The 14,092-nt window shown below is 44.7% G+C and overlaps 3 protein-coding genes across 8 annotated transcripts; 1 reads left to right on the top strand and 2 right to left on the bottom strand.

Annotated features, from left to right (window-relative positions):
- The first annotated feature begins 1,063 nt into the window (after positions 1–1,063).
- Positions 1,064–9,196, top strand: LOC135432321 (glycogen debranching enzyme). 4 transcript variants are annotated; one of them, XM_064687967.1, is made up of 8 exons: positions 1,064–1,313; positions 2,561–2,901; positions 2,967–3,324; positions 3,390–4,790; positions 4,854–5,709; positions 5,775–5,952; positions 7,427–7,596; positions 7,662–9,196. In XM_064687967.1, exons 1-8 carry the CDS (start codon positions 1,116–1,118, stop codon positions 8,978–8,980), a joined length of 4,821 nt encoding a protein of 1,606 aa, XP_064544037.1. In that variant the 5' UTR covers positions 1,064–1,115; the 3' UTR covers positions 8,981–9,196. The 4 variants fall into 4 exon arrangements, with proteins under 4 accessions (XP_064544037.1, XP_064544038.1, XP_064544040.1 ...); XM_064687968.1 differs by having other exon boundaries at positions 1,065–1,247; XM_064687970.1 differs by lacking the exon at positions 1,064–1,313 and adding an exon at positions 1,320–1,553.
- On the bottom strand, positions 9,003–13,909 carry LOC135432322 (putative sodium-coupled neutral amino acid transporter 10). Of its 3 annotated transcripts, none has more exons than XM_064687974.1 (6): positions 13,656–13,909; positions 12,868–13,569; positions 12,653–12,801; positions 12,454–12,590; positions 9,518–12,388; positions 9,003–9,454 (listed from the first exon to the last, which is right to left on the bottom strand). In XM_064687974.1, the coding sequence occupies exons 2-5, from the start codon at positions 13,479–13,481 to the stop codon at positions 10,679–10,681; spliced, it is 2,610 nt and encodes an 869-aa protein (XP_064544044.1). In that variant the 5' UTR covers positions 13,482–13,569; positions 13,656–13,909; the 3' UTR covers positions 9,003–9,454; positions 9,518–10,678. The 3 variants fall into 3 exon arrangements, with proteins under 3 accessions (XP_064544044.1, XP_064544043.1, XP_064544042.1); XM_064687973.1 differs by having other exon boundaries at positions 9,518–12,391; positions 12,868–13,595; positions 13,656–13,907; XM_064687972.1 differs by having other exon boundaries at positions 9,518–12,391; positions 13,656–13,907.
- LOC135432530 (uncharacterized) lies at positions 9,212–9,616 on the bottom strand. The gene is made up of 2 exons (XM_064688255.1): positions 9,518–9,616; positions 9,212–9,454 (listed from the first exon to the last, which is right to left on the bottom strand). Exons 1-2 carry the CDS (start codon positions 9,614–9,616, stop codon positions 9,212–9,214), a joined length of 342 nt encoding a protein of 113 aa, XP_064544325.1.
- Positions 13,910–14,092: the final 183 nt, after the last annotated feature.

Here is a 14,092-nt window from a genome sequence, read left to right as displayed (position 1 = left end):
AAAATTTATAATTAAAATTATCACAAAATAAATTCAACTAAATCAAGTGTGCACACATTTTTAGTTAGAAACTAGCACAGAGTCTGCAAACAAATAACCATTATCTAAGTGTTTACGATCAAAAATATGAATCATGTGCACAGCATTGCTGTCAAACATGTGTTCAGTAGTTAAGTAAAGTTGGATTTGAATAAGTTATTGCTTTAGCAGACCGTTATCATTCAGCAATATGTAACGTTTTCGAAAGGGTGCTCCTAAAACTACATACAAACATATGTCTATGTATAAGTGCGTATATATGTAGGTCAATGGACGCAAGAAATTTTAATCTATTTTTAACACATTTACACCAATTGTTGTCAAATAAAAACAAATGCCAACATTTTGGCAAAATAAAGAATTTATAAGGAAGTAAAACAGAACATTCCTAACCGGTAAAAAATAAAAGCTCTACCACAGGAAAACTAATTCATGTGGGTTTGAGTGTAGAAAATGTGTATATTTAAAAATTATTGAGAATGTATATGATTGTAACCGCTACGAGAATTAAATACAGTGGTCGCTTAAAGGAAAACGGGATACCGATGAAATTCATAAGCTTTTCGAAAAATTTCGATTGGAAATGTGGTTTTAAACAGAAGAAAAAAATAATAAATTTTATATATATAATTATTCATTCTAATTCTGGAAAATTCTAACTAACGAGCAACCACTGTATTTAATGGCTTTACTGATTCGAAGTATAATAAAAAGAAATAACTTTGAATCGATAACGAACATTAACAGTTATCATGTAAGCTTTGCGTGCAAAGAAATGCACCAAAGTCATGGGCGAAAAGCTCTATAAGTCTTATAATCATTGCAAAGCTTCTGCGCCGCTTTATATAGGTATAAAACACGCACTCACATTCGTATGTATGTACCTGAATGCAATTAGTATGCGCACTTGTTCATTTTTGCTTTTATTATGTATTATTTAAAATGGTTCATTAACGAACGCAATTGGTTTAGCTTTCAGTAGCTTTAATACCGCAGCCGGCACTAAACTCGCAAGAAAAAACAACCGAGAAACGCTTCCAAATTTCATTTCAAGCTTTTCGTGATAACGCTACGCAATGCTAGTCGAGGGTCTCAGGTGGCTCTACAAGAGCACACGGCGCAATTTCTATGCACTGATCCACATCCTAATGGGCTATCAGTTCTTTCGCTGGCTCCTCGAATACTATGCGCAACTAACAACGGGACCGGTAAATGGCGGGATGCAGCAGCAGCAGCAGCAGCAAAGGCGGCAGCCAGTGCAAAGTTTTGATAAGGTGCCGGCACAAGCGAATACTGAACTGAGAGAAAGAGAAGGAGAAGGAGAAGAAGAAGAAGCAGAAGCAGCTACAGCTACAGCAACAGTTACAGCTACAGCTGTGCCGGCTGAGTCGGCGCCAGTCTCGATTAGTGCCAATAAGCTTAGTGCCACAGCAGTTATGGGGAATGCAGGCAGCAGTAGCATCAGCCGCTCCGGAGTCGGACGCAGCAAATCTTTACAAAAACACCACAGTGAGGTATTTACACAATCGCTGATTGTAATTATGTAGTAAATATGCACATACGTGTGCCTATACATATACATACATATATGTATGTATATAAGTGCATATGTGTGTGCACATTTATGTGAGTGTATTGGGGAAAAGCATAGCACAGACTTAATAAAAAACAGCTACAATCGAGCGCCAAGCGACAGTTTCAGTCTGTGCCGTGTGCTCCTCGTGTTCTAGTTACTAAAAGTCGTCCCTATATATATAAATATATATATTTCTTTTTTGGAAATTGCTTCTATAATTCTATAAATTACTTGCACTGTGGTGTTGTAACTGTTTGCTTTTGTGTATGTGTCTTGTAATCGCTATTGTTGTAATCGCTAAAACTATCTTAACTAAAAATAGACTGGCGCCTGACTCAGGAACTATAAATCAGATCAAGAAATTATAATCAAAAACTAAAAGCTATAAAATAGTCCTGGCAGCTATAATTTTATGTGTAGAAAAATATCCTGAAAATATTCTTAAATCTAAGAATACTCTGGAACTAGCAAATGGTATTAAATATTAAATGTACAAAGAGGAGATTAAAAAAAACGAAGTTGTAATTAAAATTCTTCACATTAAGAACTATAAATATAAAGCTTAAAGTAAAAACTATAATTAACTATTTGACATTTAAAGGGGAAGGTTTCATTAAATATGAATCTAAGCAAAAACATTCTTCAACAATTAAGTTGTAATTAATGGCAATAGTTTTCTATAGTTCCATGTGAAACATATTTCATATTGTATTTGCTTAATTTTTTTTTTATTTTATTTTTATTGGGGTGACATTGAGAACGAATTGAATCGAATCGAGTCGAATCAAATTGATTGTCTCAATGCAAAGTTTTATATAATGGCATATCTCTGTGATCATCTATGTACACACACACACACACACACGCTCACACACACAAACACATCCATATACACATGTATATATATTAAAGCGTAGCACATCTCTTACCTCTACTCCCCTCCAGGTTTTAACAATGAGCAAGGACATCGAATCGCACAGCATACCCATTGCGGAGGGCACAAATGCTGAGCATGTGCTATATCGTTTGAAGCGCGGCTCCAAGTTGCGCGTGCATCCGGATGTCTCGTTGCTGGGCCGCAAAATCCTGCTGCACACCAATTATCCCGACGAGGGCAAGAAGTTTGTGCGCACCGAATATCGCGTGCTCGGCTGGCAGCTGAGGGATGGCCAGCAAATAACTAGCGATAAGCATCCGGATGTCCATGTGGTGGACACGGACATCTACAGCGAGCTGCAGTTGAACTTGTCGGGCACGTTTCGATTCTACTTCCGATTTGCCGATCGGTGAGTGAACATATATATCAATATATATGTAATATATTAATTGGTAATTTTCCCTTTGATTCTAGGGAAGCCAAGCCGGACGCACAGCCGGATGGCGCGTTGTATGTGCAGGTGGAGCCCACGCTGCATGTGGGTCCAGCGGGTGCCCAAAAGATAATACCCCTCAATTCTATACGCTGTCAAACGGTGATGGCCAAGCTTCTGGGTCCGCTGAACACGTGGGAGGCGAAGCTGCGCGTGGCCAAGGAGTCCGGCTACAATGTCATACACTTTACGCCCATACAGGAGCTGGGCGGGTCACGGTCCGGCTACTCGCTGCGTGATCAGTTAAGTGTCAACCCCAACTTTGCGGCCAAGAAGGGTGAGCGGGTCACGTTTGAGGATGTGGAGAAGGTTATTAAGAAGTGCCGCCAGGAATGGGGCGTAAGTACTTGAGCTATTCCGTGCTGCCTTTATAATACTCCCGTATATATGTATATGCTCCTTAGGTAGCTTCCATTTGCGACATTGTGCTTAATCACACGGCCAATGAATCCGATTGGCTGCTGAAGCATCCGGACGCGACTTACTCGTGCGCCACATGCCCCTATTTGCGTCCGGCTTTCCTGTTTGATGCTGCACTGGCGCAGTGCAGCGAAGACATAGCCGCGGGCAAGCTGGAGCATGTGGGCGTGCCCGAGATCATCGATCAGGAGTGCCATTTGGAAGCTTTAAAGTACCAATTGCATAATGCCTACCTATCCAAGGTCAATATACACGAACTGTATCAGTGCGACGTGATGAAGTACGTGAACGAGTTCATGTCGCAGGTGCGCACACGTGAGCCGCCCAAGAATGTGGCGAAGGAGTCGCGCTTCCAGGAGATTCAACTGATACAGGACCCGGCATATCGTCGCTTGGGTAGCACAATTGATTTTGAGCTGGCATTGGACATCTTTAATGCTTTCCATGGCGACTGTTTCGATGAGGAGTCACGTTTCCGCAAATGCGCCGAGACACTGCGCCATCATCTCGAAGCGCTCAATGAGCAGATCCGGGCCGAGCTCCAAGGCCATCTCAACTATGCCATCGAGAACTGCTTGGCGGGCGTGCGGTACGAGCGCGTCCAGCAGGACGGGCCGCGTGTGCAAGAAATCTCCATCAAGCATCCGGTCTTCATGACCTACTTTACGCATACACGAATCGAGGGCAAATCGCTGCAGGAGATCGAGGAGGATATGTACGGGCAAGCGGGCGAGTTCTTTATGGCCCACAATGGCTGGGTGATGGGCTCCAGTGATCCGCTCTTGGACTTTGCCGAGGCGCAAAATCGCGGAAATGTTTATCTAAAGCGTGAGCTAATCTCCTGGGGCGACAGCGTTAAGCTGCGTTTCGGCAAACGCCCGGAGGACAGTCCCTACCTGTGGCAGCACATGACCGAGTATGTAGAGAAAACGGCGCGTATTTTCGACGGCGTACGTCTGGACAACTGCCATTCGACGCCGCTGCACGTGGCCGAGTATCTGCTGGATGCGGCACGCAAAATCAATCCCGAGCTGTATGTGGTCGCCGAGCTATTTACCAACTCCGACGGCACCGACAATGTCTTCGTCAACCGGCTGGGCATTACGTCTCTGATACGGGAAGCTCTTTCCGCTTGGGATTCCCATGAGCAGGGTCGCCTGGTATACCGTTACGGTGGCGGACCTGTCGGCGGCTTCTTTGCGAATCCCAATCGTGATGCGGCGCCCTGCGTGGCGCATGCGCTCTTCATGGACCTGACACACGACAATCCCTCACCCATTGAGAAGCGTTCAGTCTACGATTTGCTGCCCTCATCGGCGCTGGTGGCGATGGCCTGTTGTGCCACGGGCAGCAATCGCGGCTACGATGAGCTAGTTCCGCATCATGTAAGTCCAAATGCACCTAGTTAAGTGATTCATCATGTCTAATGGTAACCGCTTGCTTCACAGATTCATGTGGTCGACGAGGAACGCCCGTATCAGGAGTGGGGCAAGGGCGTTGACTTTAAAACGGGCATTATAGCCGCCAAGCGCGCCTTGAATATACTGCACGGCCAGCTGGCGGAGGAGGGTTTCAGTCAGGTGTACGTAGATCAAATGGATCCCAATGTGGTCGCCGTGACGCGTCACTCGCCCAGCACACACCAGACGGTCATCCTGGTTGCCCACACCGCGTTTAGCTATCCGCATCCCAATGCTGGCGCCACCAATGTGCGCCCGCTGCGCTTCGAGGGCGTCTTAGACGAGATCATACTCGAGGCCAACTTGACCATGAAAAGCGACAAGCCCTTCGATCGTCCGGCCCCTTTCAAGAAGGACGACCATGTGCTGAACGGCTTCACACAGTTCGAGCTGTCGCTGCAGGAACACATACCGCTCACCAAGTCGCAAGTATTCGAGACAAGCCTCTACACGGACGGCAACAACACGCAGCTCAACTTTGCCAATCTGCGTCCCGGCACTGTGGTCGCCATCCGTGTCTCCATGCATCCCAGCGCCCGCAAGAGTTTCGATCGCCTGCAGCAGGTCACGAATGCTCTGCGCCTGGAGTCGGGTGCCCAGTGTGAAGAGCTCAAGTCGATTGTCTCCAAATTGGATTTACCAGCATTGAGTCGGGCGCTGTTCAGCTGTGATCAGGAGGAACGCGACATGGGCCTGGGTGGCTCCGCCTATGATATACCCAACTTTGGGCCCATTGTGTACTGTGGCCTGCAGGGCTTCGTCTCGCTGCTGACGGAGATTTCACCACGCGACGACCTGGGCCATCCACTGTGCAACAACTTGCGGGATGGCAATTGGATGATGGGTCAGCTAAATTGTGTTCACTTTTTGGTCAAACAAAATACCATTTAATCTCTTGCTACTCTTTAGATTACATTGCCGATCGCCTCAATAACTTTGCGGATCTGAAACCCCTGTCGAGCTGGCTTAGGGCAACCTTTGATCCGTTGAAGAACGTGCCACGCTACCTCATACCCTGTTACTTTGATACCATTGTGAGCGGTGTCTACAATGTACTGGTCAATCAGGTCAATCAATTGATGCCCGAGTGAGTGTCCAAAAGAAACACATTTATTTTATATTATTCTCGAGCAATCCTTACGACAATCCATAGTGTAAGGGCCATGTCAGCAAATAGTCTGATAGTTTATAATCTCTTTTGGATAATACTTTTACCACGCCCATAAATCGAACAAGTAAGAGAGCTGCAGTTGGGAGTGCCCGACTAGGGGATACCCTGAACCTTCTGTTACCAACACCAAATGCAGCTCGTGATAATGGGGAAAGGGAAGGATATTCGATCTGTATATACCATTCTATAGGCTGCATGTCAAATTTGCTGACTCTAGCCTTTGAAACCAAAGAGATTTGCCCAAAAAACAGAATTTTGAATCGATTTTTATCGATTGCTTGGAAACGGGCAAGTTATCGATTATCGGAAACAAAAGCTCGTACTGAGCGGGCACTAGAAGTACATACGTTCAAAATTTCTCTAGTCTCTAGCTCTTATAGGTTCTGAGATCGACGTGTTCATAGATACGGCCGGATGCACGGACGGACGGATGGACAGACGGACGGATGGATTGACAGACGGACGGACGGATGGATGAACGGACAGACGGACGGATGGACAGACGGACGGGTGGACAGACGGACGGGTGGACAGACGGACGGATGGACAGACAGACGGACATGGCTAGATCGACTCGGATATTTATGCTAATCAGGAATATAAATACTTTATGGGGTCGGAGATGCTTCCTTCTGCCTGTTACATACATTTGCACAAAAACATTATACCCGTTTAACCCATTTTCAATGGGTACAGGGTATAAAAATATGACTGCTCAACTTAGAATTATTTTTCGTCTTTCGACTTAAATATTGCTCGTCACATTTTGGAGAAAAGATATCAACAGTTAACTACTTTCAAAGCTGCAATTCGCTAATTTTATATAAATATCTTATCGTATCTTATCTTATCTTGAAAAAAAATAACCAATTGCTACAAGAACCAAAATCAACCAAAATTGTTTGGTTTCAATTTTTTTTAACCTTTAAGTCTGAGGCGCCCAGCCCCAAAGCACAAATATCATAAGAAATTGGATCTATCTAAACATATTTGTTAGATGAAAATTTTGGGTAGAGATTAAATTTAGCCCGCAACTTCTAGATGGAAATATCTAGGCATGCAATATTTTCAGTAGAACGGGCAATTTAAAATTGAAATGTTTCATGAAAATGTTGAAAATGGTTTCAAGAATGTATAAAACCGGGTTGACAAGTCGAACCCAAGGGCAGCTGTTGGTTTAAACGATAAACTCTCCTCTTTTCCGGACAACAACATAAATCACGTAGCTTGGCCAGGAATTATCACTTGAAAATTGACTATAGATTCGTATAGCTTATGTATTATATGGTTATTGAATTACCTAAGTAATATAGTTTATGGCTGAGATTAGATTCTTATATCAGCTGTACCACATGCCCGTTATGTACTGATTATTCTTTTTACCTTTCAGTTTTATACGCGATGGTCATAACTTTACACAATCCCTGGCGCTCTCGACGCTCCAGTTCCTGGCCGTTTGCAATTCGGCGAATCTGCCGGGCTTTAGCCTTGCGCTCAGCCCACCAAAGCCGCCGAAGCAGTGCGTCACCTTGTCCGCTGGCCTGCCCCACTTTTCCACAGGTAACGAAGTCAATTGTTTTTCGTGCAACTATTCAGTTTAATTAATAACTACTCTTCCTTTGCAGGCTATATGCGCTGCTGGGGCCGGGACACGTTCATCGCACTGCGCGGCACAATGTTGCTCACGGGACGTTTTACGGAGGCGCGCTTTATCATAATTGGCTTTGCGTCGGCCATGCGACATGGCCTGATACCGAATCTGTTGGATAATGGCGTTAAGCCGCGTTTCAATTGCCGCGATGCGGTCTGGTGGTGGATGCACAGCATTGCCCAGTACGTGAACGAGGCGCCGAAGGGTGCCGCTATACTCAACGATAAGGTGTCACGGATTTTCCCCTATGATGATTCCGAACCTCATCCGCCTGGCGCCTTCGATCAGCTGCTGCACGACGTCATGCAGGAGGCACTGCAGGTGCACTTCCAGGGTCTGCAGTATAGGGAACGCAATGCCGGCCAGGAAATAGATGCACACATGGTCGATCAGGGTTTCAACAATCACATTGGAGTGCATCCGGAGACGGGCTTCGTGTTTGGCGGCAACAGCGCCAACTGCGGCACCTGGATGGACAAAATGGGCTCCTCCGAGAAGGCGGGCAATCGCGGACGACCCAGCACGCCGCGCGATGGCTCCGCCGTGGAACTGGTTGGCCTGCAGTACGCCGTGCTGCGTTTCATGCAGGGACTTAGCGAGCGAAAGATTATTCCGCACAGCGGCGTGGAACGCAAGGGTCCGTCCGGCGAGCTGACAAAGTGGAGCTACAAGGAGTGGGCAGATCGCATACAGAACAATTTTGATGCGAATTTCTTTGTCAAGGACACGGACAGAACATCGGTGGCCAACAAGAAGGGCATCTACAAGGATAGCTTTGGAGCCACGCAGGACTGGACAGACTTCCAGCTGCGCTGCAACTTTCCCATAACGCTGACAGTGGCCCCGGAACTGTGCAATCCGAAGAACGCCTGGCGTGCCCTGGAGCAGGCCAGAAAGTATCTGCTTGGCCCGTTGGGCATGAAGACATTGGACCCGGATGACTGGAACTACAGAGCCAATTACGACAACTCCAACGATTCGGCTGACTGCACCGTGGCACATGGCGCCAACTATCATCAGGGACCCGAATGGGTGTGGCCCATAGGCTTCTATCTGCGCGCCCGTCTCATATTCGCCAAGAAGTGCGGCTACCTGGACGAGACCATTGCCGAGACGTGGGCCATATTGCGGGCACATCTGCGCGAGATGCAAACATCCCATTGGCGCGGCCTGCCCGAGCTGACCAACGACAATGGCAGCTACTGCAACGACTCCTGTCGCACGCAGGCCTGGAGTGTGGGCACAGTGCTGGAGGTGCTGAACGATCTGCATGCGCTCGGCGCGGATGTCTAGGCAAAATTACAAAGTCAACGAATCTCTCTCCGCCTGCAGAGATACCATATAATTCTAAATGATACAAAATTTATCCAATACACACTTAATTGGTTAGCTGCCACTGATGTGCATAACCATCAAATTAGTTGTTCAATTTGTTACCCAACTTGTGGATCATCCGATACTCTCTCTGTCTCTCTCTTTATACATATTAAAGTTATTTTATCTATGCCAGCGCTTGCCTTTTATCTAAGAGAAGTAGCTGTTCCGCACCAATCGCATACTGGACGTCTGTGGCGGACAAATGGGCCCACTATTCCTGTAGGCCATATCAAGTTGGGAGACCACGCAGCGTGTTTCTAGCTTTCTGCTGCTGAGATCTAGGCCTCCGGGCGGGTCGGGCACTTCTATGTCTATTTTATTTTTCGCTTCGCTCTTCATATTATCCTTCGTTTCTGGATTTTCATAATCTTTAGCTGTTATCACGTCCATCTATAAGATATTGATACAATATTTATAAGCCAATGTAACAATTCCTAAAGAGTTTTTACTTACGATCTTGCATTTGTTCAAGACTTGTGCGGCGGCGGCGCATGTTAGCTCGTAGGCGCTATTCAAAACTATCTTCTGCACAACATCCAAAACTATTGACATCTTTATATAATTGTATAAACTGCGTAATTTGGATTAAGAATTTGGGCTATTGCTTAACATTTGACAATCCGACAACTAAATATCAAATAATTTTGACATGTGCACAATCTACAGCACAGGCATTTAATATTTGAAAATATATATAATTTTTTTGATCGGCTCAAGTCAAATGTTAAGCATGAACTGAAGGTGTATTTTAAAAATTCGGAGGCTTAGATTTCAAAAAAGATATGCAAAGGCCAATCCTATAGAGTTTTTGCCCATTTAACCAACTTCTCTTGTGACTCATCAATCAATCTGTCATTAAAAAAAGTTTCACTTGCCAAATTCAGACAGATACAAAACCTTTTAAATTAATTTGAGCCGGCGATCTCTTGTTAGTCAGACGTTCAGATATTGTTAATATTTTTCATACAAACTATGTCCACTTCAAAAAACCCGTCTTATTTTTGGGCTGTGCGTTAATCTTCAATCAATCAAGAAAAAAAAACCAACCGTTATATATATACGTATCTATATATAGATTGCTTAGCATATTTACGTATCTTTTCCTAGATACTAAACTAATACATCATTATCAATAATAATAAGTTAATATATGTATATATGTACATAAAGCTTTTTGGCCCTGTGAACATTACACTGGAGCTGTACATTTGAATACATATGTAACAGTTACATAATATGAATACATATGTAACAGTTACATAATGTGAATACATAGGTAACGGTTACATAATCTGAATACATGGTAACATACATCTTTGTAACAGTTACATTATGTGAAAACATATGTAACAGTTACACAATCTGAATACATAAGGAACAGTTACGAAATGTGGAAACATATGTAACATACATCTTTGTAACTGTTACTTACACAATGTGAAAACATATGTAACAGTTACGTAATAGGAAAACATATGTAAAAGTTACACAATCTGAATACATATGTAACATTTACATAATCTGAACACGTAGGTAACAGTTACGTAATGTAAATACAATTGTAACAGTTACATCATTTTTTTTGGTAGTGTTTGCAGTTCAATTGAGCGCGTATTATCTTGCATCCAGTTCTGTGTTGGGTGTTGTAGTCATCGTCATCGTCGTCGTCGTCTCGAGATCATCATCCTTAACGGATTTCAGTTCACGACCCATGTTCTCGATTTGCAGGCTGAGGCCGACCAGTGCACTATTTTTGAGCTCGTTTAACTTGGGCTCGGGAAGACAGTTCTCGTTGGCATCGCGTTTAACGCGCACCGCGGGCTGCGCAGTCCCAACCTGTGGCTCATTCACTTGCAACAACTCTCGCCTGATGGCTTCGACGTTGTCCGCGTTGGTTGTTTTATTGACCGGCAGTTCGGCGGCTAAGGTGTTGTTAGCTCTTGTCCGAGTGGAATTCGAGAGCAGCACCAAAGGCAGCGGCAGTCGTTGGGCCAGTAACGGCGCATCGCGAGTTGCATTCTTGAGCAGCTCACCCGTTTTGTAGGAGAGCGGCTCAAATACGCCAGCATGAGCTTCCTGTTCGTCTCGTGCATGAGCATTCTCAGTGAGCATTTCCATTAGTGAGGCGGGCTTGCGTTCCTTTCTTGTGTTGTTGGCGTCTTGAGGCTGGGGTTGTGGTTGTGGTTGGAGCTGGGGCTGGGCTTGTGGTTGGAGATGAGGCTGGGGTTGGAATTGTGACTCCTCCTTCTCTTTCTTACGATTGTTTTCTTTGACCTTATTCAGTGCCTTATCTAGCTCGTTTACAGCTAAAGGTTTTGGATTATCACCATTTTGATGGGCCAATTGATCGTTCAGTTTATCCACACTGCTCTCCAAAAGTTTCATTGTATCTGGACTTTGCGGCTTTTGCTTTGCCAACTCCTCGTTTAGCTTGTCCACGGTGCGTTCCAAAGCCTTCATTTTTTCTTGAAGTTCCTTTTCTGTTTTACGCAATTCGTCTGCATTTGCTTTATCTTTTTGCTCCTCAGCTGTAATTTCCTCTTCCTTTTTGATGGCAGCTCCGTCTATGGTTCGCTGCGCAGCCAGGTCCAAGGATTGAGAAGTTTCTGGTTTAGGGACTGGCATATTTGCTGGAGGTGATTTTTCCAAGCTCGTCAAGTTTTTCTTTACAACATTTCCTTCGACTGGTTTGTGCTCTTCTTTTGATATGCTTTCAGACTTAACCGGCGGCGCTTCCTTTTTCGAATCCACGTTATGTGATTCATCGACAGGCAACGGAGGCATCGGTTGATTGTCCGAAGAAGCACCCGCAATATTTGATTTCTCGACAATATTTATGCTATGTGCGACAGGTTCACGTTTGGCATCTTCAAGTTTTTCTAGAACTTCTTTAACTTCTGCGTCGCTGCTTTTCACTAAAAGCTTAATTATTTCGGAGTTCTTCAAATCGTGACCCACAGCGGGCGGTGAGATTTCGTTGGGCAACAATGGTGTGACCATTTGTACACCGTCAAACTGTGGACCAGAGCCCTGGGCGTCTATGGCATTCAAATTGGCATATGTGCCGAGTATCATCAGGCAAAAGCCGCTTACGAATACAAACTGTGCCAAGGTGCGTTCCGTTGATTCCTTTCTAATGATCTTGCGAAAACTCGATGCCGGAAACATAATGCATATGGCCACGCCTATTGTGGAACCCACCAGGCCAATGATTAGCTCAACAGATGGAATCACAAGCGCCACACACAGCGAGAAGATAACGATAAAGAGTGTAATTAACCGGAACCGCTGCTCTGGTATATAATTGCTGCTCTCCGTGTGCCCCTGCTGGAATTGTAAATATAAATTATATTAAGCTCTCATCATTCTCAACAAATTATAATCCTAACCTTTCTGTACAAGAGGGAGTAGATGCTGGCTCGGCACGGGAATATGACCAGGGGAAAGCTGAATGCAATCGATAGCACAAATCCAATTTTGATTATATCGCTGCCAAATGAGGGCGATAGGTTAACCAAGATATTACCTGAAATAGAAATCTGGTTTATTAACATTTATGAAATTATAGGGATATATTTTTGGCTTTACCCGAAAAGCTGTGCGTGCAGAAAGCCACATAGCCAAAGAAACCAACAGCTATGTAGACCAGTGTACATATCCATGTTGCATTGCGCACAATTCCATTCAGCTTGTCCAGACTTTGGTTGTTGATGCTGTCGAAGACTTCAAAAAGTTGCCTGCAATCAAAAGAGTATTCGTTATAAATATAGTTCGCTTTAATTTAAAGAGTAAAGAGTACTTACATTTGGCAGGATAACGCCATGCTGAAGATGGGCAGGCACTGCAGCATTCCCGCTGGCTCCCAGTAAGTAACCTTTTCGGTCCAATCGTTGGCGACAATGTGCGCCTCGGATTCGAGCACAATTTTAAGCATAAGACAAACATAGAAGCCAATGGAGGCGGTGCACACAGCTGACAAGCTGTCCACATTGCGCAGCATGCCCAGCGGCACAATGCAACAGACGGTGACAGCAAACATGACCACGGTGCGCAGATGATTGTACTCCGCCATATCCAACGAGAACAGCTTGGCAACAATCTGTGGGCCCAAGTCGCCGACGACCACAAAGTACGTGATGCACGTTCCAATCAGGTAGCCAATGATGCACAGTTCCGCTAGCAGTTTGCCAGATGTGCCAAAAGCGTGCAGTCCGAGCATTTCAAAGCTTTTGCGACGTGTCAACAGCGAAGTTTTTATCAGATAGTGGCAACAGATGCGCGTTATCCAATTGCTGAGTACAAGCAATACAATGGACAAGATGATGCCGCACTTCTGGAAACAGAAGGGCATGGCCAAGATGCCGACGCCAATTATGCTGTTCGCCAGCGTCATAACATGACCCGAATGCGAGAACATGATGCAATTCGCTTTCACAGATGAGCTCACCGGGAAGTTGCAAATTTGGTGCGACAGCTTTTTATTGTTCTTCTGTGACAGTGGGTAGCTGTTTGCGTCGTAAGCAAAAAGAAACTAAGAGATAATTTCACACAGTAGGGTCACAATCAATCACACACACACACACACACTTACCTGTGGCACTTGTTATCACAAATGACAGGCGCCACTTGTGCAAGCAGAAACAATTTGTTGAAACCTAGGCAGTCGACGTCTGTTTCAGTGATGGGCTTACATTGAGCAAGTGAATACTATTGCAAAAGGCATTAAATACTATTTGAAAAAGTAATTATGTTGGGCTGTTGTGCACATTTTAAAACACAATTTTGGTAACGTCAGCATTGTTTGGGTTTCTGTTCAACCAGCGCTGCACAGCTGATTCTGCTGCGGATGAGTGCGTGACAATATATTTGTGGCGCGACTCACGATGCGGCAGACAAGTTTTGTAGCTATTTCATTTCAACTCTTTTCTTGTTTTCACTACAAACATAGTTAAAACGTGAAAAATCGTGCACTAAATTGTTTAGATTTCATTATAGCAACGTGTTCTGCTAGTTCGATTTGAATTTTTG

This window comes from Drosophila montana, unplaced genomic scaffold, assembly GCF_035044405.1.
Source record: "Drosophila montana isolate Dmon_TW-CO22-7 unplaced genomic scaffold, ASM3504440v1 contig_3200_1, whole genome shotgun sequence".
NCBI lineage: Eukaryota > Metazoa > Arthropoda > Insecta > Diptera > Drosophilidae > Drosophila > Drosophila montana.
This window is presented reverse-complemented; position numbering and strand designations above follow the sequence as displayed.

Bases quoted from the DNA above. Each gene is read 5' to 3' on its own strand.
- LOC135432322 (XM_064687973.1), bottom strand. From the start codon at position 13,481: ATGTTCTCGCATTCGGGTCATGTTATGACGCTGGCGAACAGCATAATT. The intron at 12,802-12,867 runs GTAAGTACTCTT...TTTTGATTGCAG, and splicing joins ATGGCGTTATCCTGCCAAAT to GCAACTTTTTGAAGTCTTCG. The intron at 12,591-12,652 runs GTAAAGCCAAAA...TTTCTATTTCAG, and splicing joins CTGCACGCACAGCTTTTCGG to GTAATATCTTGGTTAACCTA.
- LOC135432321 (XM_064687967.1), top strand. From the start codon at position 1,116: ATGCTAGTCGAGGGTCTCAGGTGGCTCTACAAGAGCACACGGCGCAAT. The intron at 4,791-4,853 runs GTAAGTCCAAAT...CTTGCTTCACAG, and splicing joins ATGAGCTAGTTCCGCATCAT to ATTCATGTGGTCGACGAGGA. The intron at 5,710-5,774 runs GTCAGCTAAATT...GCTACTCTTTAG, and splicing joins GGATGGCAATTGGATGATGG to ATTACATTGCCGATCGCCTC.
- LOC135432530 (XM_064688255.1), bottom strand. From the start codon at position 9,616: ATGTCAATAGTTTTGGATGTTGTGCAGAAGATAGTTTTGAATAGCGCC. The intron at 9,455-9,517 runs GTAAGTAAAAAC...AATATCTTATAG, and splicing joins TCTTGAACAAATGCAAGATC to ATGGACGTGATAACAGCTAA.